Raw genomic sequence first — 24,016 nt, 5'->3', positions numbered from 1 at the left:
GCAAAAATGAAAAAAAATGGTAAAATTTGTTATTTATGGGCAATAACTCCTATAAGTATTTGTCTAACAGTTTTGATGTATATGGACAATTGGTAGAGCTCATTATTCTGAACATTTTTCCTCCTTTCAGATTTTCTCTATTTATAACGGTTCAAAAAATAATAGACAAAACTTGCATTTTACCCGTATGTTATATTCTTAGCCATGTCCGCCATGTTGGTTGGTAGGCGGGGTCATCGGACACATTTTTTAGACAAGATACCCTAATGATGATTTTGGCCAAGTTTCAGAGGAGAAGATTTTTGTAAAAGATTACAAAAATTTACAAAAAATTGTTAAAAATTGACTATAAAGGGCAATAACTCCTCACCGGGTCAATTGACAATTTTGGTCATGTTGACTAATTTGTAGATCTTACTTTGATGAACATTATTGCTGTTTACAGTTTATCTCTATCTATTACAATATTGAAGATAATAACCAAAAACTGCAAAATTTCCCTAAAATTACCAATTCAGGGGCAGCAACCAAACTACGGGTTGTCCGATTTGTCTGAAAATTTCAGGGCAGATAGATCTTAACCTGATAAACATTTTTACGTCATGTCAGATTTGCTCTTAATGCTTCAATTTAAGAGATATAAGCCAAAATCTGTATTTCACTCCTATGTTCTATTTTAAGCCATTTCGGCCATGTTGGTTGGCAGGCGGGATCATCGGACACATTTTTTTAATTTGGTACCCTAATTATGATTGGGGCCAAGTTTGGTTAAATTTGTCTCAGTAATTTCAGAGGAGAAGATTTTTGTAAAAGATTACAAAAATTTACAAAAAATTGTTAAACAATGACTATAAACGACAATAACTCCTTAACGGGTCAATTGACCAGTTTGGTCATGGACTTATTTGTAGATCTTACTTTGCTGTATTTTATTGCTGTTTACAGTTTATCTCTATCTATAATAATATTGAGATAATTACCGAAAACTGCAAAATTCTCTTAAAATTACAAATTCATAGGCAGAAACCTAACAATGGGTTGTCTGATTTGTATGAAAATTTCAGGGCAGATAGATCTTGACCTGATGTACAATTTTTGTCAGATTTGCTCTAAATGCTTTGGTTTCAGAGATATAAGCCAAAATCTGCATTTTACCCATATGTTTGTTTTTTAGCCATGACGGCCATCTTAGTTGGTGGGCCGGATCATCGGACACATTTTTTAAACTAGATACCCCAATGATTTGGTTAAATTTGGTCCTGTAGTTTCAGAGGAGAAAATTTTTGTAAAAGTTAACAACGACAAACGACGACGACGGACGACGACGACGGACGACGGACGCCAAGTGATGATAAAAGCTCACTTGGCCTTTTAGGCCAGGTAAGCTAAAAAGGATCAGTTCCAAGCGTATTTTGTTTGAAAAGAAAATTAGCTACAAGCAACCCAGACAGAAGTAATCGACTTTTTAAAAGAAACAAAACAAAATCTGAATTATCATTCACAGAAGAAATGTTGAAACAAATTATCCATGTACTTCTGATATCGGACGAGAAGAATATGTCGAGTCTACAACAGCAACCATAGTACCTGATGCAGAGTTAGACATATTACATACTGCTGTTACACTGAATGAGGAATTTAGTTGTCAAACCCCACCCTGGGCATCACTTGCTATAGAAAATTTTAGGCATGATGATGATGCAGGTGTTTTGTATTATACAGCGTTGGCATATTACATTGATTTTAAATTTGTGTTTGCTTCACTTGAAGAGGGAATATACTACATGAACTACATGTATAACAGAGTGGACCAGCTTAATGTTGAAAATAATTTTTTTAACCCTTATCAAGCTAAGAAGACACAAAACCAATTTTGAATTAAGGAGACTGGTTTGCATTTCAAAACATTCAGTGACAAACATATGGATCACATGGCTGAACTTTATGTCTAGACAATTGAGGGAGTTAGATTTGTGGCCAAGCCGAGATTAATTGCGCTTTTGTAGTCCATCTGATTTCAAGTTGACATTTCCATCAACCAGACTGCTTGTAGATGGGACAGAAATGCCTGTCAAGAAACTGAAGTCTCCAAATTCTCAAAAGTCTACATATTCAACTTACAAAAACAGAAACACAAATAAAGTGTTGGTAGGATGCTCAAGTGGTCTAGTGTCTTATGTTTCTGATTCATACGGGGGATCAGTAAGTGACCGTCAAATAGTGGAAAGAAGTAATCTGACAAACTTATGTGATCCTGGGGATTCAATTATGGCAGATAAAGGCTTTAACGTGCAGGACTTGTTTGCACCAAGTGAAGTAAATAAATATTCCAGCATATTTTAAAAAAACGTAATAGAATGACTGGGAAAACAGTTTTAAGAGATAGGAAAATAGCTAGTAAACGTGTTCACACTGAAAGAATCATAGGATTAGTAAAGACATTTAAAATCCTTACCATTGCAATGAACAGAACAGAAACAAAACTTTTGAGTGACATAATTTTTGTAGTTTTTATGCTTTGCAATTTTAGGCAATGTATCATACCAGGACACGCGTAAACATAAAAATGACTAAATTTTAGTGTAATTGAACTTGAATTTTAAAATATAAAATTCATAAAAAATATTCAAACATCATGAACATGCATACATTTAATTTTGTATGCATATTATTCAATATACATTTGTAAACAATGAAATTCATCTTCTATTGATCAATTGAAATCACCAGGAATATTCATAACTGTTGTACTTGAATTTGTCAAGAACCACCTGCTTGAAATATTTTTCATAAAATGAAGTTAAAGCAGCTTTCATTTCAACAATAAATCTGTCATTTCTTTGAATTGTTATTAATTTGTGATCTTTAAGTGTATATACGAAAAAGTCACATGTTTGTTTTCCAGTGCAAAACAATTGTCCTTGGCCTTGATAGTATTAGTCATGTGTTTGGTCCAAAATCAACTCCCCATTTACCCCGGACAAGTAAGGAACAGATTTAGGTGTGATAAGTTCATTTCGGGATGTATACGGACATTTGGTTTCTAACAATGTATTGTTTTCTGTTTATCCATCTGGAGAAGCAGCGAGAAAAGGATGTGTTTTTGACACAAATAATCCACATTAAACAGTTTCCATCTTTGTTACCGACTCATATTTCTCTATTGTTACTGGTTCATACTGTCTTCCATGATTGATAGCTGCTGTATATTATGTAGACCTTCTAGTAAATGATGTACCAAGTTTGTGTAAATCCGTTCTGCCGTTTGCCTTACATATTCTGCCAAAGTTTGAAGATCTCAAATTTTGCATTTCTCAGAAAGCCAATGCTTGCTTTTTGATTGATCTAACAAATATTCCTAAAATAGTCATTATATCCAAAAACACTGCGAAATTCTTGCGGCCGTGGATCAAAACTTACATTGAAACCCTCGTTCGATAATGGCAATTTCTGAGCTTTAATATGTGATCCAGAAAATGACTTACATTGATGAAAAGTATGTAACCGTCGTGTACAAGTCTCTTCTGTCCTCAACTCCTTAAAACAAGAACACTGAGCCATTCCAAAGAGGACCTCACATACATGTTTACAATGAGCTGTTGGGCCCTACCTGCACATTCACCCTGGGCCTCTAAGATAGTTAGTTCTTTATTAATGCAAATGTCAACCTTGTAGGTGATTTTTCTTTTCATCTCAGTATGACACTCCAATTTGACAAAAAATAAATCATTTTCAGTCCCCAGTCGCAAGTATTTCAAAAATCTGTTGTTATACAATTGCTTAGCTTTAGTGTCCAGTGTTTTCCCCATTGGCTCCAGGTATATGTCTATTGATTTTAATATAAAATTTGAGAAGTCTGTCTCTGAGTTCATATCTTTTTATATAGAACAAGATTGCAATGTCATATTATATTCATTCTCAGCAGTTTCTTTTCCAAAGTTCTGATTTCTGTCATATGATTCTAATCTAAGAATAATTAAAAATATATTCATTAAGTCGTTGGAAAATCCATTAAATTTGGCATATTTACCTAGGAATTTAGACATTGTCTAATATTTATTTTAAATATATATATATATCTACTAGAATTGTATTTTATTATCTTAAATATACAATCCCCTAGTAATATGTTTGAATATGCAATGAATTTAATTATATCTAAAAAGACTTCCATATTCCAGTTTAAACACGAAAAAAGACAAATATATGTACACGTTGAATTAGATCATAAAAATATTAAAAACCTACCTTTCAATCAACTCTCTTTTTTTTCTGATACACGTGCACCTCTTGTTTTTAATTCTTTTTTAAGCTCACGCAATGTCCAGCTTCCATAATTTGACATATTAGTAGTGAAATTGACTATTAAACACTTTATAGTGCATGCAAATGAGACAAAGGAATTAAAAAATCTTAATTATCAGTAAACAAAATGTTTGTGTATAATGTATCAATGAATGCATGCTGGCTTTCTTATCATACAAACAGATATTGTTGGACCTGATCTACCACAGCGCCATCTGTAATTAAGTGGGGATAATCTCTACCAATGTTTCTCATTATTAATTTCTTTATAAGAAATTTCCGTAAAAATTTAAATTCAAGTTTTTTTATCATTCTTATAATATTGAATTTCATCAAATTTTCCTCCGATTCCGATTATCTCCATTGTTGTCATTGGTGGCTTGTTATTTTTACAAGCATACTCACTGTCTGATAAGTATTGGGATTTTTGCTGTTTCCTTAAAAGTCGACATAAGAAGAAGGTCAAAATTTGTTAATCGGCAAAATGGATTCGGCTAACTGTACGAATTGATTAAATAAAATCAGAAAAATGTCGACATTTTGGGAGTCGGCTAAAAGGACGCGGTTTTCTTGGAATCAACAATTTGGCTTCCACAAATTGAAATGTCACCAGACTTTCTGGGGTAATTGCCCCTTGCCACCTTATATCATCTCTTTCACTGCAGCCCGGAGATCCATTTATAAACTTGGACAGCAGTGCACATGTGTTTAAAATATGTTCATGTATATATTTATAACGATTATAAGTGGTCTTCTTTTACTAAAGGGACCCTTACCCTATTAAGCTAACAAAACCCCTTATCTACTTCTAAATAAGGGAACAGCCTGTGGCGTTATGTCAAGACTGGACATTGAAAGCTTGTTGTGCTAGTTCGTACACTTAAGATTGTGAGACTTCTTGAGAAAGTTGTAGTCGCACCTAGAAGATGGAGCTCATTAAATTGATTTAAATTGAAAACAATGGACTGTAAATGTGAAGGAACGCCGTACATGTTCAATTATGAAGCTTATAAATCACGGACTGTGTATTGAAACATGAAGCTCTCAACAGCACAAATTGGTTACCTGGCAAAAATGCACTTTAGGTCCTAGAAACTGTGACAAAAATTACCCCATTGATAGATCTTCTCATGGTGACTACTGATCATGCCGGTAAATTTGTAATTTGCATTGATCCGTTTTCAAGGTTATAGCCAATACTTGAACAGCCAAATTAGACATTTCTAGAGCAGCTCTCCCATTTTGCTAAACATTTGCAAACAGGTAGAACTAGTCTTGCTGATCATTTTTGCAAACAACATTTATCACTTATCATCGACTTTTTTTTTTTAATAATAGCCAAACAAGAAAAAAGCTTGACATTTTCGGGTCACAACTATAACTGGAGTCCAATTTTATTACAAAAATAGTAAGCAGGTAAAACTCGTCATGCTGATTATTTTTGAATGCACATCACGTAGTAAAGTACTAGGGTCACGTACTGCAAATTTTACATCATCAATTAAAGTATTCGCATCATTTACCATGTTTTTATTTTCACATCATGTAATGCAATTTGGACATCATAAAATGTCAAAATCAACAAATATTCCTTATTTTAGTGCCAATTTGTCATGTTAGTAGTGCTGGGTGCTTCAAACAATATAAGTTATGGACCCAACATGAAATTTCAATATGGCGGCCTTTTTCCAAGATGGCCGCCATAAGATATAAAAATCAACAAAATTTCCTTATAGAAGGTTACAAAGTGTTTTGTTTTGACGTTCCTTCAATAAAACCTAGTGCCCATGATACCAAGTGTATGCCACATTTATATACTAAAGCCAAACATCAAAAGATTTGTAAGGAAAGTATAGAAAATCGTAACTACGGTACCATTCTTGCAGAACAGTAGTCTACAACAAGGGATCACGTATAGACTCTGGTGTTATTCCAATATTTAAGCTAGCATAACTAAAATGTAAACTTTTTGACTCAGATTTCCCTGTGATCAACTGGAATAGGACATAGTAATGATCCAAAAAGTGCAGTAATCTCAGGCTTGCCAGGCCATTAACATGACAGGTGCTTGCTTCTTCTGTTAAGTGATTATTTTGGTGTTGCAATGAAACAAGCAAGCGCAACAATCTGTTTGTATGACAACGATACTTGTAAAAGCTGCACATGCAGGTAGTTCAAAAAGACATGATGTAGGCAAAGGTTTTTTCAGCAGTCATTAAAACATTAGTTAATAATCGTTTGGCCAAATATTCAGATGCAGTCGACTTATTCCATTTAGTCAAATATGACACTATCTATTTCAAAGTTACTTTTGTTTTATTTCTCTATTCTTCTTTAACATTACATTCAATTGAACTTAAATTATCTCATAATGTATATAGGTCTTCTACTGGATACTGGGACAAGTAAAGGAGATACTAAATGTCAAAATATATAATATTGTATTACAAAAGTCCTTTTGTGTGGTTATTAGGCAGTGTGTTTGCTAGGTTGCTACTATGCACTTTTTGAAATGCAAGATTCAACCATGATATATATTGAAGTGTATGGAAACCTTACAGTTTAATCGATTCACATATCTTTTCCAGCAGAAAATGCATGACAGTTGGATATTTTAGTGAGTTCTATGAAACCCGTTGCTAGGCAACCAAATGTTCACGTACACAAAATTTTAAACATTTTTAAAGTCTCTATGCATAGACTAATGTTGAAACGACTATGACATTTTTGACGGGGGCCAAAAATGACACTAATCATACCTTGTCCTTTTGCTTTTGAGACTGTTGCTTGTTTATTACAAGGGTACTGTACATGTGTCATAATATTCAATGAAGTTTTAACAAAGTTATTGAAGTTCATAAAAAATTAACCCTCGGCTTGAATAAAATAGTCAAATCTATTTTTATCTGAGTTCATTATCGGTCTTTTTAAATTTTTATCAAAACACGAATAATTATAAATAAACACATCTGATGAATACTTATATAGTTAAACATATAAAATGTTTTGTTTTTTTGTTTTGTTTTGTTTTGTTTTTTTTATTCATTTTTGCTCCTGTCACAAGTCAGGAACCTCTTTTGTACATTTTTTGTAAGTCTTGTTTTTTCTTGTTTTTTCTTTTTTTCTTTCGCATGTTTCTGAGTTTAGTGTGGCGTCTATTTCGCTAAACATTATTGTTTGGGGGCCAGCTGAAGCCGTCTCCGGTTGCATAATTTGCTCACTACGTAATAGAACCATTGGTAGACTTGGAGTGTTTCACTCTATGGTCAGGATGTTGTCTTTTTGGCATATTTCCCGTTTCCCTTCTCTATTCTTTATGTATTTGACTGAAAACATTTGATCAACAATGATCAGCAAGTGTGATTGGCCTGTTACAGTGTTGATAATATGAAACTACCAACCGATTATCTATAACTATCGGTTGACAGCAACCAACCGACTATCGGTTATAATTGCATTAATATAACTTGCTCTTTTTTTCGTTTGAAATCAAGCATTCAACCACATTGTACATGTCTTATACATATATTCTATATCATTGTAGAGTTTTATTTGTTCATATTTGATCTTTTGTTTACTTTTCATAATTTAGGTAGCACATCAAATGTTAATTAAAACAGTGAATAAATTAGAGATAAAGACAAGATTCAGATTGAACATATTGGGATTTATAATTACAACATTTATTCACAAAAACTTCTACATTGCAATGGTGTCACTCAGAATAATATAAAGGACCAAATGTATCCTATTTTTTTCATGAATATTTATATTGTTCAAATCATACCTGAGAATACAACTAAAGTAAACGTTATCTCAGTTCATGTCTTTAAATACCAATTTATAGTTACATAATTATATCTATTCTTCTTGTAGGACACATACCAACTAAGTACATGTGTTTAGCATTATTAAAGGAATTTTTTAATTAAAAAGGAAAAGAAATTATAATTTTACAGTTAAGTTTCTTATTAAAAAGATATATATTGTATGTCTGTTCCTATTTTGTCTTCCGCCGCAATTGGGTGTTGGAGACATAGAAATACTTGGCGTCCTTCCTGTCCTATAAGCACTCCCACACGTACAATTGCCAGATTTATATGACATTAATATTAGGTTTATGTCAGCAATGGTTCAGACGAAGTTGTAAATCAGTGGCTATCAACTAATTTTAAAGGCGTTATGTGGAAAAAGAAATACAATAGAAAATTGCATTGTCAGCGCTCACAAGCTTTCATTTCCTATAGGATTTTTTAAAGTTTATATTAAAGGTCTATATCATCAATGTTTTGGACGAGTTCGACAATAAGCGCTGTTTTGACAGCAGTCATGTCCCTCTGAAATGTCAAGTCAATGGAAAAATGCATAGTTAGCGTTTAAAAGCCTATATTTCTTGTTAAATATTTATGAAATTTATTTCAAATGTTTGTTTCTGCAATGTCTGCAATGTCTTTCTACATCGGAGAAATCTTAAAAAATGTTTATTTATGGAGTTCAATGCACCCAGAGAAAACACCTGGAAATGCAATTCAATGAAAGAATAAATATTAAACTTATTTTATAGACATGCTGTAAAACATCGTTGGTTAAATTTTTCTAAAAATGGTTTTTTTTTTTGGCTTTATATAGTTTCTGAAAAAAAACAATGATACACTAAAATTTCAATTTTGATATGAACCACAGAATCCCGTCTATATTTTAACACGCAAATGAGAGTTTAAGAATTAAATGATAAAAAAAGACAATGATTTTTCATATATATACCATTCTAATTGTGTAAATCGTCTTCATTTCAGTAGTGGTTAACACGATATTTACCTGTTCCTGCTTATAACAAGGCAATTTCTATTCGCTTCATTTGTATCTATTGTGCATGTAAATACACTTTGAAATATAGTTTAAACAAAAGAAAACGTTCATTTTAAACATTTCTAACATGTTTAATTCTTTTTCCCAGATGTCATAATTCAAATAAAGCACACCATGCAATTAGTTCTATCACTGTGAAGCCAAAACTTTATTATCATTTAACATTTATATTGTTTTATTTTAGATCGCTTCTTTCTGTCTTTACACTTTACTTATATATGTTTTGTTGTTATTTCATTGTTTTTGTTATTCATAACAATGAGAGAAGTTATAAATATTGTGTTCTAAAAATGTTTACTTTCAGCTGTTTACATTGTGTTAAAAAAAACGTTTAAACAATATTCCGAATCTTTTGTGAAATATTTTCCGAAAATGTCACATTTCAGTAGCTCCCAAATAGCGTCCAGAAAGTTATACGTCTTTATTTTGGCTGGAATGTATTTTTTGTAAAACTCAAACTTCTAAAAAATTATACTTTTTACTGACAAGGGAAAAGTAGTTCTATTGAACTTCAGAAAGTAAAAAAATATAAGATATGATTTATAGGTTGTAGAAGTGTTGTCCTACATCAATGATATTACATTTTTTTTCAAAAACAAATTTAATGAAAATGCCTTTACTCATTTGGCTTGTATAACAAAATGAAGAAGAAATGAAAACGGAACAAGAAATCTGACCACGACACTGCATTTGTGAAGTTGATATCAGGAATAAATTCTGAATTGATGGTTATATTATAAGGCCTTCATAATGTCGATATTGCTTTATTAATTTCGTGCATTACTTCTAAAGGTGCATGCTGATAAATGCACAACGTATGAATTACTAAATAGGTTGTCGAAATCTTGCGGCGATGCAATTATTATACAAACACACAAGGCCAGGGTAAATCTACAATCGTTTACAGCAGTTCCATATCTATTGGTGATACCATTCAAGCTTTTAAGATACTATTTCACATAAATGAGTCAAATATCTGAACTGTGAACTCAAACAGAAAATGATAGCTAGCACTAAGGATGGTCGGCGCTCGTGTAGGCGATACATGCTTGTTCATGAGTTGTGCAAGTCGTTAAATTCAGATGTATGTAAAATCCTACATGCTGCAATGATATTACAGGATGTGACACTACATCGTGTTTGTTTAGTTAAGGATTTATGCCAAAGACACCGAAAGAAACATCCCAACAAATCAATGACTTATCTTTTATATTATCGCTATCAGATATAGATATTTCAGTCGACGTCAATCGAAAACCGATCAAATTATGAATCGAAGGGAAAGTCTAAACGTTGCCATAACAATCTGAAGAGGCTCCGTGTGAAATCGGCCACACGTCAAGATTCTGTTTGCTCGCCAATACACATAGTTTGATAGAAGGAAAGTTTGAGCTTGAACTGGTCTTATTTGAAGGTCAAATGTCATCTGACTTCCTTTAATATTTGGTGTCAACGTGCAAAGGATACTCAGTGTGAACTAAGGTTGGCGTGTGAATTTTTCCAGAACTGAATTTAGTCAATGTCAAGCATCATTCCTTCATCACAATATGAATACACGCATGACAGTCATCGATGATGATGATGGTGCGTGCTTATCTGAGCTATTTGCGCATTAAGGGCATACGATACAGTAGCAGGGGCAGATAATAACGTTTTCAAAACTTTTCGTGTTGTTTTCGCGATGTTGGTAATCGGAACGTTGTAATTTCGCGATGTTTCTAATAAGAATGATTACATTTGGCGACGTCGCTTCAGATGTATTCACATTTGCGGAAAATCCACTGACGTCATAATCCCGATTGAGCGAATTTGAAAAAAGTACCTGCAATAAAAATCGGCCAAATCACGACAATTGTTATATTTATTCATTTATAAGGAAGTCAACAATATTAACTTCGAATGGGAAAAAAAATCAAATCCACATTCTTATTTTTGTATGTCTATTGTTTCATATAGAAAATGAATACGAGAAATGTAAAACATAAGATGTCGATGAGAGAGAAACCCAACTACACAAATAAAAACAATAAGTGATGTATATAGTAACTTTACCATTTGGCAAACTCTAAATCGTAATTAGAACTGTACGGATAAACAGAGACTATCATCAAAATGACATAAAACGTAATAAATAATGACAGCGCATCATACTGATCCTGACTTTGGAAAGGTACATTAAAGAGTTTAACGGCATTTTTTAGAATTTAACCCAGTTGAATATATATGTGTGTATGGAGAAACTGTCAGTTAAAATGACACAGAGTTAAGCCCCGTATCATAGACCAAAAACAAAAACGCACCCGTTGATGTGCTAAGCATATCCCCATATGTCATATTGAGAGAGTAAAATTGGCACACAGGAATTAGGTATTTGACAGACCAGAGTTGCAAGTCATTGATGTTAAGTTACTGACCAAATACGAAGTCTTTTTGTAATGTAATTTCTCAGATAAGAAACAAAATATTTGTTAGACCGGACAAACAATGTGGTTGCACTCACTCCTAAATTGAAGGTATAATACAGACAAGTAATTCAATGATTATATGTACCGTAATAAAAAAAATACCCCGAAGACAAGCTTAGGTAACTTATCTATTATACAGAATCATTAAATTTCATGCTCTATTATCGACTGCTGTACTTCCTATGAAATGTTATACTACACTGAAATCAGGTAAAGGACTAAGCTAAGCTAACCCGATTTAATGTGGGTATGATTTTGTGTTCAAAAAAGTACCTAAAGAGTAGGTCGTTAGTTTTCTTGTTTGATTATTTCACATTTTCATGTCGGGGCTTTTTAAAGCTGACTATACGGTGTGGCTTTTTCTTTTTCTTTTTTTTTTGTGTTGAAGGCTGTAGGGTGACCTTTAATAGCGTTTATCTTCGTCATTTGAACTATGGTTGATAGTTGTCTGTTTTGCAATCATACCAAATGCCCTTATTTTTTATATCATCCCCCTTACTTTATAATTGTTGCACATTTTGTCATGCCGGGGCTTTTGAATAATTAAAACTATGCTAAAGCTTTGTTGTCTACATGAATTGTATGACTAATGTCGGATAGAGATGTAAATTAATTTTTTTATTAGATGTATCTGTTTTGTTTCCGAACATTTCTTTTCTAAAAGTAATTTACTAGAATACTTTTTCTATCCAAGTTTCGTAACAATTCATAAAGGTTTGGCAAATATTCTATGCTATTTTACGAGTAACCAGCTTTATTAATTTTCATGATTAATATCATTGCTTTCAAATAAAAAACCTTGGCTCTACCACTGAAATTGACAACGTAGTAGTTAGTGAACGGCGGGAAAGATTTCACGACGTTGTTGCGAATAAAACTTATTTCAACGTAGTTTGGCGCCTTATTGGCAAAGGTCCCGTTTGCCATTAAAAACTAAGGTTTATTGCTTTTATTGAAAAAACAAGCACATGGACCCCCAGTTTTTTCTTTTGCAATCTATCAAGTTCTGTTTCAAGAACGCTCCGCCAAAATTTTAAGAAAAAATCAACGATAGAATTTTTTCTACACTTCTGTGTAGACGCAAAAATATTTTCAACTTCTTTATATCAGTTGTATTAAAAGAATTCATGATATAATTATTCATTTCAACCGTTATCTTGTTACAGTATGCTGATGCCATGGAACAAGGGAACAGTTTACAAAAAAACCGGTTAAATTATGACTGCTCGTTTAAAGTATTGGTATTTTCCTTAAAAGTCCTTATTTATGAAATTTCAGGGTTTTTCCTTCAAATATGCAAATTTCAAACCAAATTATCTCAAAAAGTAAGTCATGAAGGTCTATTTTTCTTTCCATATTTCAAAAGTTTTTAAAAATTACTTACTTTTACATGTTTCAGTTATTGTCGTCATGCATTTCTGTACGTTAGCACACAAAAAGCTTATTCTGTTTCTGTTGATAGGGTGATCGGTTATATTTCGATCGTCAATTAACACCATGAAACGTTGGATAGAATACCTATAGATACTTAAATATTTAAATAAAAAAACAAGAATATCATAGCTGTTGTCTGAAAGGAAAAGGTCAAAATCTGACTAAAATATCCAATGATTTTAAAATCCAAACCCTACTTTACTCCTCCGTGAGAGTTTTGAATTATGACATGTCGTTTAAATTTAATTTTTATGTGAATTTATATCAAAACAGTCAAACGACCTAAACAAACATCCTTTTTTATTTTGATATATCGTACAGGATTTATAAATGGTCTATCAATGAATGTGCAATGATTTTTAATATGATTTAAATTCCCGAAATAATACCGATAAATAAATTTACAGATAAGACGACATCTGGTAATATACTGTTGTTGACCTTTAACCACATTATACAAAATTGTGACCGATTTTCATACATACGGCTTTATTCATCTGAAAGTTCACAATTTTCTATTTTAAGGGATATATTATTAAGCCTTGTGTTCGAGTGGGACTTATATTGCATTCACTTTGTCCGTTTGCTCATCCAACAAATATTTCCGTCACAGTTTTACGGCTTTGGATCGTTAATTATGTAGAATGAACTAAAACATAATCGTCACACACTTCGCCATTTCTACTGAATAGCAATTTATTGCTGATATTTTGTTAGTTGTGAGTGCTTTTCATATTAGTCAGACACCTACATGTACTTCCTATTTGTATATACTTTGAACTACGAGTGGGGTATGCTGAGCTCGCCATAACTTGCTTTATTGTTGAAATTCCTTCCCTTGAACAGATAAAATATTTGCAGCGACGGGTGATATTGATACTGTTCGTTTATCTAAATAAATTAACAAGTTAAGACATCGGTAGACAATTGTTCAACTAACTCCCTTTACATAAAGACCTACCTTTACAACTATTGATGTCTGGGATACCATTTTTCCATAAGGTACTCCAACCATTTGGACAAGGTTGACAGTAAGTTTTGTTTACCCAGTAATAATCTTCTGGACATGGAGTGCAGGTTGGCAAACCATCAACAGATATAAATCCAGCTGGACATACAGCTGAAAATAAAAGAACTATATTATTAACACTGGTTATGTTCTATGACAGTGCATCTTTTGCAGTGGGTAATATAAGACACTACAGCTTGTGTTATACTCTTTAAGCAATAACAATTAATTAATCTAGTTTACATTTGTTTGAAAATAACAGTTTCTAGTAATGGATATTATTTTGACAGTAATAAGAGACAGAATATGTGAAATCCTTGTACTTTTTTGTGAAGCATCCTTATGTCAAGTAGTTTTTTTTTCCAATTTTCTTGTTTAGTTGAGAATATTGGAGACAAACATAGGATTACTCCTTTCACTTACATATTTATTTTGAAAGTTTTCAATTGCATAATCAATTTTGTAACCTTTTGAACATAACAATTTTTGGTAACTTTTTTTATTAAAACAAAGAGTGCTCACGCTGAAATGTCTCGCCTACTTTACTTATCATGATTGAATTTATGTTGAAAGTCTGTTATATGAAGGTTTTAGTACAAGAGTCAAATAAACTTAACATCATCAATGATCCATGTAAATGATGTCAAGGTCAGAAGTACCGTGCCAGACAACATTTACATAATGCAATCATTTCATACATTAAAAATATTTGACCTTTTCCCTATATTTTTTTAATAATAGACACCACCATGAAAACCATGTATTGACCAATGAACCATGAAAATAAGGTTACATTACTGATGCATTTTTGTAAAGTTATTCATGTAAAATCTATATGTTAGCAGTTATTCTGCATTGTTTTATAATTACCCACCTAAACATGTAGTTTTGTCCTCTGATGGAACAAGATTATCTGAAGGACAGGCCAAACATTCATCCTGTCCAAAGTTACTTTGGAACCTTCCATCTGGACAAATATTACATGCATCACCACTTCCAAAATATGTTCCTGGAGGACAAGGAACTGCAAAAATAAACCAAATATAAAATAAAAGCAACTATTTCTTTTTCTATACTATTCAAATTGAATGATAGAGACATGGTCCCACAAAAGGCAAAACTTTTAAATATTTTATTAATTTCTAAACTTCTTCCACTGTGTACGACACACTCTCCTAGAAATTCTAAATCCATCAATTGGAAACACAACTTCAAAATGCTAATGGATTCAGTCGGGGATTATGCCAAGCAATGGCTTAAACGTGATAAAGAAGACGTATATACTCTTTCCAAATGGATTAAGGCTGTGAGGTCGTTGATACAAATCAGAATTAAACAACATCGTCTTTGTATGTAAATTACATTACATGAACTGCTTGATAAAAAATTAGGTATTGACAATTCACTTGGAAACTTAACATATACCCCCATGACACTTACTAAAGAGAAAATCCTGGATAATCATAGGTCTGTATTATGTTCCCTTGGAATTTCAACCAAAGGTCAAAAACTGGATTTTCCATCACTGTATTGGATGCCCAAACCACTAGTACATAAGTGTCCTTACAAACAACGGTATATTGCTGGGTCTTCCAAGTGCTCCACGAAACCTCTTTCAAAATTATTAACATCAAGTTTATCAGCAATCAAAGCCGGGCTTCAAAGTTATTGTGAATCTACCTATTCTAGAGATGGCGTGAATCAGATGAGGATATTAAAAATTCTTTTAGAGTACATACAATCTAAGACTCTTTCATCTAGCAATAGTATTAAAACATTTGACTTTTCTACACTTTAAACATGTATTCCCCATTCCAAACTAAAAGACAAATTGAAAGAGTTGGTCCTGCTTTGTTTCATAAAAATGTAGAGACAAGTATCTTGTCTTAGGGAGGGATAAATCCTACTTTGTAAAAAATAACTCTGATTCAAACAAAAAATTCTGTGAAACTGACATTATCAAGATGCTTGATTTCTTGATTGACAACATATTTCAACCAACAATCGGTATTCCCATGAGTACAAACTGTGCCCCTCTTATTGCTGACTTGTTCCTATATTCATATGAGGCTGACGTCATAGGAAGAAATAAAAGAAGTTAGCAGTATCCTTTAACTTTACTTTCCGCTATATAGATTATGTTCTCTCACTAAATAATTCAAAATTTGGTGACTATGTTGAACGCATCTATCCCATCGAACTTGAGATAAAGGATACAACAGATACAGTTAAGTCTGCCTCATATCTTGACTTACATCTGGAAATTGACAATGAAGGTCGGTTGAAAACAAAACTTTACGACAAAAGAGATGATTTCAGCTTCCCAATTGTGAACTTTCAATTTCTATGTAGCAACATTCCAGCAGCGCCTGCATACGAAATATATATCTCCCAGTTGATACGATATTCCAGGGCTTGTATTTCTTATCATGATTTCCTTGATAGAGGGTTGCTGCTCACAAGGAAGCAATTAAACCAAGAGTTCCAAGTGGTGAAGTTGAAATCATCTTTTCGTAAGTTTTACGGAGCCCATCACTTGTTGATTGACCGTTACGGAATAGCCGTTTCACAGTTGAAAGCGGATATGTTCCGAATGTCGTAACTACAATCCCGTCCCCTTGTCCCGAATGTGACCTACCGAATTAGACTTATTACCGGGTTTGTAATAACATAAGCAACACGACGGGTGCCACATGTGGATAAGTATCTGCTTACTCTTCAGGCGCCACTAAGTTCACCCCGAGTTTTTGGTGGGGTTCGTGTTGCTCAGTCTTTAGTTTTCTATATTGTGTTTTGTGTACTATTGTTTGTCTGTTTGTCTTTTTCTTTTCTAGCCAAGGCGTTGTCGGAATATTTTTGCCTTAGGAGTTTGAATGTCTTTCTGATATCTTTTGCCTTTGTTTTACAATAATTTCATTCACGAAATATAGTTCACTTATTATTTATAGTAACTAATAAACTGACATAACCACACCAGCCTATCATTGACCAATGAACCATGAAAGTGAGGTCAAGGTCATATGAAACCTGCCAGACAAACATGTACACCTTACACTTATTCCTTTCAACAAATATACTTGACCTATTGTTTATAGTATTTGAGAGATAGACCAAACCACATAAACTGAACATTGTCCAATGAACCATGAAAATGAGGTTCAGGTCAAATGAAACATGCAAGACGGACATATACACCTGACAATCATTACATACACTTAATATAGTAATCCTATTGTTTACAGTATCTGAGAAATAGAGCAAACCACAAAAACTAAACATTGTCCAATGAACCATGAAATTGATGTCAAGTTCAGATAAACCTGCCAGTCCGATAGGTATACCTTACAATCATTCCATACACCAAAAAAAGTGGCCCTATTGCTTATACTATCTAGGAAATAGACCAAACAAAAAAAAACTATACATTTTCCTATTAACCATGAAATTGAGGTCAAGGTCAGATAAATCAATTTAAAAAAAGGTCAAGGACAATAGACAAATAATAAACGTAAAAGTTCGTAACATAATGTATCTGCATACAAGGTATGAAGCATCCAGGTCTTCTAGCTTCTGAACTATAAAGCTTTATACACATAGTTTACGCCGTCGGCCGCCTTATTGTAATACCTATGTCTCGCATTCTGCAACTTTGGCATGTTTGGTCGCAGGCGAGACAAAACACTAATTTTGACATATAATGATGTCAGCAATCTGAGCATTTGTATCAGAAATGAACATATTCTTGAACAAATGTATACTAGTAATAGTTCTAACCCTTTCATATCAAAACCTTAAAAGTAAATTTCAAATATTACTGAACTTTCAAGCTTTCAAAATGACAGAAAAGCATTTTAGAAAGTTATCTAGTCCTTGCCTCTCCAGACCAAATAATCAGAACCTCTTACTGCATTTTGAACTACTGTCAACTGTTGTCATTTTCCTGATGCCATTTTCACACTGATTTCCACTGCTCATCACCTTATTTGAAGAATCCGACGTTTGTCTGACAACAGTTGTTGTACCACTGTTACACTGTACAATGCCAGTATAATCTAAGAAATCATTTCTGCCTAATTGGTTCACTAGTAAAACTCCACAAGTCGGTTTTCCTCCAATTTGGTTTAAATCAGTGGAAGGCAGTTGAACTGTAAAACTTGTTCTAAGCTACAAAACAATAAAATAATAATTAAAAAACTCATAAATAGTATTTGCTTAAATTGTAAAACTTGTAAAACAATACCAATACCTAGTCTGGACCTGTGTTGTTGTATGTAATTGATTGAGGTTCCATGTATACACAAGCATAACTGATCATGCTCCTTCATTGAAGACAAGACAACTTTAACGTACAATTTCCTTGTAAAAGTTATATATATATATATATATATATATAGCACGCCTTTTACGAATTAACGTTTTTAATTCACGAAAAGCGTAAATTTGAGTGGATTAAATATGTTAATGAGTAAGGCGTGTCTATATATGATTTGCAACATTAATGGGTTATGACACATGTAAGGGGTTAAACTTAACTGTACTTGTTATGAATTAAATATGTCAATCAAATAGTGGCGCTTTTTATGACAAAATGTCTCTAATTTTCAGAAAATGATCTCATGGATCGGACTTTTTAGTTGGATTTGATTTAATGATAAATGTACATGTATATGAATTGTTGCCGTGATACTTTCATTATAGTTTAAAGACTAGAGAGCGATTGATACGCTATTGAAATGCCCCCCTCCCTGGGCGAAAATTCTTGAGGGGATAGAAAAAATATTGTTAGATGTAAACTATGCTTCGAAAACCAATAGAACGTGTAGTTTTAGAAGAGTTAAACGAAGGAAACTATTCAAAATTTATTGTGAAGGTATTATGCCTTTCCCAACACCATGAAAATAATCGATTAATAGATGGGCTGCTAATTTCTTAAGATCCAGAAATAAATATTTTAAGCATGCTCAATTCACGGAGATATACCTTTAAAAGGTGGAGGAAATGAAGCGATTATAAATCGAGTGACAATATTTTGAAATATTCATTTTGACACGATAAAAACAAGTATCCACCAATTTATCAATATCGCCTCTTATTTTATAGACCACTTTATTCCTTTTGTAGCTTTCCTCGGGCATTCATTTGTATCATGTGTAGGAAGCCATGTTTAATTTAGGGTTATGTTTAAAAGTTTAGCTAGTTTTAGGGTAAGCCCTCCCCCCCCCCCCCCCCCCTTCCCCTTTTTTTCCCGATTTTTTTTTATTTACTATTGTGTATGCATTTTGTTTAAACACGGTGTATATGCAGAACGCTTGCTTTCCAATTCAATCGCCGGTAACGCTTGATTTCCAATTCCGGAAACGAGTACTTTCCGATATTGCAAATGAAAATTACAGAGAGGGTTGGAAGGTAGATTGACACAATCTTAAAAAACATGATTGATTACCAATTTTCTTGAAAGTTGACGGGACAAAGCAAATAACAAGGTATCCATTTTCATAATTTATTGTTTCTTCGAATGATAAATGAAAGTTATTTCGTTTACACCAAAACTGAGTTGTCTGGTTAAACAGACTCTGCAGCCAAACATATCCAAATTTTAACAATCTTATCCACAACTATCAACTTTTTCAACAATTTTTTGCTTTGAAAAAGGTTGATTTTTCCTTTTTATACAAAATATAAAACCATAAATGAACTTATCAGGTTTATTCGCCGTTTTTCTGAAAATTGACGTGTAACGCTTACTTGACTTGAGATTTGCAAGTTCATTTAAATATATTATGGTCAAAAATGTTTCATTGTAGAAAATATTTCCATTAAACTTTGAAGAAACAAACATTTTAATTTGGGAGGACAGAAATGTTCTGAATGAGAGTTTTTGCCATTAAATTTAATCTTAAGTTCTCCAAACAATAAATGATTTAATGCTTGTCTGATACGAAAAAGAATTTTAGAATTAAAAAAACATAATCCCCCCTTTCAAAGTTATATGGTTGTTCCATTACAAAGCAACAATAACTTCGTAATTACACATAAATAGCAGAATTGAAAAATGCAAAAGCTTTATAAGAAAGCTTTATCCTCCGTGGCAATCTGGTCCATATTTCGTCTAATATTTTTGTAAAATTGCGTCAAAAAGTTCGTGTGAAAAAGTATTTGTCAACATTACAAAAATTTCTTGACCAATGACCGGTCTGGCTATAAAAATACGGACAGTCAGACAGAAAATAGTCATAAAACATGTAAAAAACAATATTGATGTTCTTTTAAACCCACCTTGAAGGCTAAATTAGTCATCAGCTGTCTAAAAAAAACAATTTATTGCACAATTACTTTCATATATTGAAAAATCCTCAATGGCCAAAATGCGAAACTACACTCCTAACTGTGTATTGCTATCTAATGTGAATTTAAGTAAAGACTGAACCATTAAAGATAATTGGTCAGATAACAATTATTTAATGTATATGTATTAAACCCTTACTCTTATGCGGATGTAGTTATATTTAGTATTTTTTCAGAAACAGATTAAACTTTTTTTTTTTCGGCAAGCAAAAGTAATAACTAAAATATTCTAATTTAAACACGCAAGAACCAGAAATCATTTACGCTTCCGAAACACGTGTCTTTACCCTGATTTCACGTACTGAAAATTTTCTCGTGTCCTTATATAGAGTTTAGTGAGAAATTGTCCATTATCTGTTGTTGTTTGTTTTTTTCTTACCCCAGTTTAACTTGTCTTTTGTTTCTAAATTTCACCATTCATCATTCAGGATATTTATAATAGTTAATATGTACACAAATAGATATAACAATCTGATAATGTAGGATATATTTACTCAATTGAAGTTATTATAGGATTTAACACATTTTTTCTAGAGGTTACTTGTGTGTAAACTGGAGCGATTAACTCACAAACTGAATAAAAGTCCGAAGGACTTTTATGTAAAGTTTGTGAGTCAGTGACCCAGTTTACACATCAATAACCTCTAGAAAAAATATGTTTAATCCTTATAATTCTTATCCCAATCATTCAGTTTTTATTTAATATTTTTCGGTACATTGGCTACTACATGTATTTACCATCAAATGCACAATTGACATTTCGTAACTAAGGAGTAAGCCGCCATATTGACTTTCTGAAATCCATTAATGTTCGTTTAACATGTTTGATGCAAACAAATCTAAAATGAAATAACATCTACCTCAAAAACTTCATTTTAATGAGATATTATTTTAATTTGAAGTGTAGAAGAAACGGAATAATATTCATCTTGAGAGTTTTCATTCGTATGAAGTCAAGTTTTCCCCTGAAGTTAATGCGCCAAGCTCATTCATGATTTTTCGGGGAATGTTATTTTATTGTAAATTTATACATTTTCCAAGATTTAATGCATTAATTAATGTTTTTTTTTTATTCATTAGAATAGAAATAACAGTTATGTATTTGGTTTTTTTTTTCAATCTCTATTTGCTTGAACCCCTTGACCCATGCATCTGTATCGCGCATGAATAGATCACAATGAAGATTACGAAGGGGTCTTTCGGTTTCTGTATTATTACATTTTATACCATTTTTCTCAATTCTTTATTTATTTCTCCCATTATTTTCTGTTCTTTATATTTCAAAACACTATTTTTCTCTATTCTTTATTTTTCATTCTCTATTTTGTAAACCTCATCCAGACCCTCTCGTAGGGTGTTACTTCATATATACATAAAACAAAAAGACATTTTATTATCTGCATGTGATTTGCTGTTCGACAAATCGTTCTATCTGAAAATCGAAAAGCAATCGTTTCCCAGAACGACACTGAAAATATACAGTCTGAAAGACATCGTTTCCTGTGATTTTTTTCAACGGGTATTTATGACTAGATTAAATGAATTTTAAGTTATGGAACAGTAATAATGAAAGGAATGCAAATAAATGATTTGTAAACTGGCTTACTTTAAATGTTTTAAACAACTACATACAAAAGAAATGCATTCTTGTGTTCAATCGTGTACATGGTTGCGTTTGTGGTACCGTTTACGACCTGATTAAACACTTTCATATACTGACAAGCATAACAGTTTTATCAACTAAAATAGCTGTAGTGTTCCTTGAGGTACAAGAGAGAACAAAACAAACAACGCGTTTGAAGAACCATCCATCCTCAAATCGTATCTCCTGCTTCTTTGTCAACATAAATCTGAAAGAAAGCGTTGCGCGTATCGGATAGCAAGCGTTACAGTCAATTGAATCGGAAAGCAAGCTTTCTGAATATACAACGTGTTAATTATTTTTGGACATTTTATGGTCATTGATTTTTGTTTTTACTAGGTCAAAGAGGCGGAGCTAGACAGTGAAATAACAAACTTGATATGGAAGTTAGAACACTGGTCTAAGCTCCTCCCATTCTTTACTTTTCCTATGACAAGAGACACACGGCGGGACTTGAGAGTGCAATAACTAAAAAAATATTAAGTTAACGCACCCCTCTAAAATTAACTGAAGTTAACTCACTTGAAGTTCAAAGGAAAAATTACCATTCATGTTACAACTAGTGTTGTAAAAATCTCAAACTATCGTTAAACAGGAAATGGCAGTACGGCAGATGTGAAAATTTCTTACACGCAACAACTCATCATCATAAAGCTGCTGACCAAATATATTAACATTCCCTTGAATAAATATAAGAAAACTTTCGTCGTTCTACCTAAAGTCTTTCGAACGGACGGACGGACGGACTCGAGCAATTACCAGACCTTCGGCGACGCAGGTAACACATATAAAACTCACTTTGGTTAAATGACTCTAACAAAGAGCTTGGTAGCTCTGAGGGAAAAGAAGATACATAAAAGGGATAATTTGGATAACAGTAAACCAAAAATACTGGACCATAAAACTAACCGCACCCACTCGTTTAACTCATTTAATAACAAGACCAATGCCAAGTCTGGACCTGCGTCGCTGCATGCAATTGATTAAGGTTACTTAAGACTGGATCATTTCCTTTCATTAAAGCCAAGAAAACTTTGACAAGAATTTTCCATGTACAATCAGTGTTGTAAAATTTCCAAATATCGGTAAACAGGAAGTGGCTTCAATGCAGATTAAAAACAAGTTGCTTACTCGCTACAACTCAACATTATCAAGCTGTAAAAAAAATATTAAATAAATCCCTTTCCCTTTGACGAAAGTTTGGGACGGATGGGCGGAGTTAAGCGGTTAGTAGACCTGTTTTCGACTTTGGTCAAAGGCTTTTGTTTCGTTTGATATATTTTTTTCCAAACATAACAAAACTTTTTCGCTATTTTCGTAAATATTACTTTGGTTATTTTTTGTGAGTTTTTTTCCAATCACAAAACTCAAGTGATATGGTTTTTTTTTCTCTGTCGTTGTGAAAGAGAATATATTACGTCATGAGCCTACATCATTGATGTTTCCTAGACAAAACAGATTATCAATGGACTTGATGATGTTTCTCAGCTAAATGTCGTATCATCTCAGGGTAGATAAACATCCTTTAACTAGAAAAACCTTCATTAATTTATGAATTCATCAGGTCTACACCATAACAGTTCAAACTAAGTATAATTTTCTCTCTAAATAATGTTTATCTAAACTAGATTTACTACAATTCTGCCTGGCTTTTCGCTTTTAAATAGCTGCCCCCAGGAATTGAGTAGAATTGTCAGCTGCGATGCCGTTCTTTCAAATTTAAACTAAGTAGTATTTGTCGATGAACGGAGAGAAAAACAAGAATCGCACCTTTGAAAAACATATATACATCTGATCAGCTGATGTTCTAAAAATCTTAATTCTACAATCCTTTGATAGTCACTCGTCAAAAATTATAAACGGTACCAATTGCGCAGTTCAACAATTAATGTCTCTTCAGTCAAGGTAAGACTATAGTTTTATATGTGATTGAAGGGAAACTAAATT

At 32.7% G+C, this 24,016-nt stretch overlaps 1 protein-coding gene across 10 annotated transcripts in view; it reads right to left on the bottom strand.

Annotated features, from left to right (window-relative positions):
* The window catches only part of LOC127709457 (uncharacterized), a 378,921-nt gene that overhangs the window by 304,737 nt on the left and 50,168 nt on the right, over positions 1-24,016 (bottom strand). For all 10 annotated transcript variants that reach the window (XM_052215024.1, XM_052215025.1, XM_052215026.1 and 7 more), the window contains exons 20-22: positions 17,988-18,246; positions 14,957-15,106; positions 14,035-14,193 (exon numbers count right to left, since the gene is read on the bottom strand). In XM_052215024.1, the coding sequence (XP_052070984.1) occupies positions 14,035-14,193; positions 14,957-15,106; positions 17,988-18,246 (568 nt within the window). The remainder of the gene's footprint in view (positions 1-14,034; positions 14,194-14,956; positions 15,107-17,987; positions 18,247-24,016) is intronic.

This window comes from Mytilus californianus, unplaced genomic scaffold (assembly GCF_021869535.1).
Source record: "Mytilus californianus isolate M0D057914Y unplaced genomic scaffold, xbMytCali1.0.p SCAF_7, whole genome shotgun sequence".
In the NCBI taxonomy this organism is placed as follows: domain Eukaryota; kingdom Metazoa; phylum Mollusca; class Bivalvia; order Mytilida; family Mytilidae; genus Mytilus; species Mytilus californianus.
This window is presented reverse-complemented; position numbering and strand designations above follow the sequence as displayed.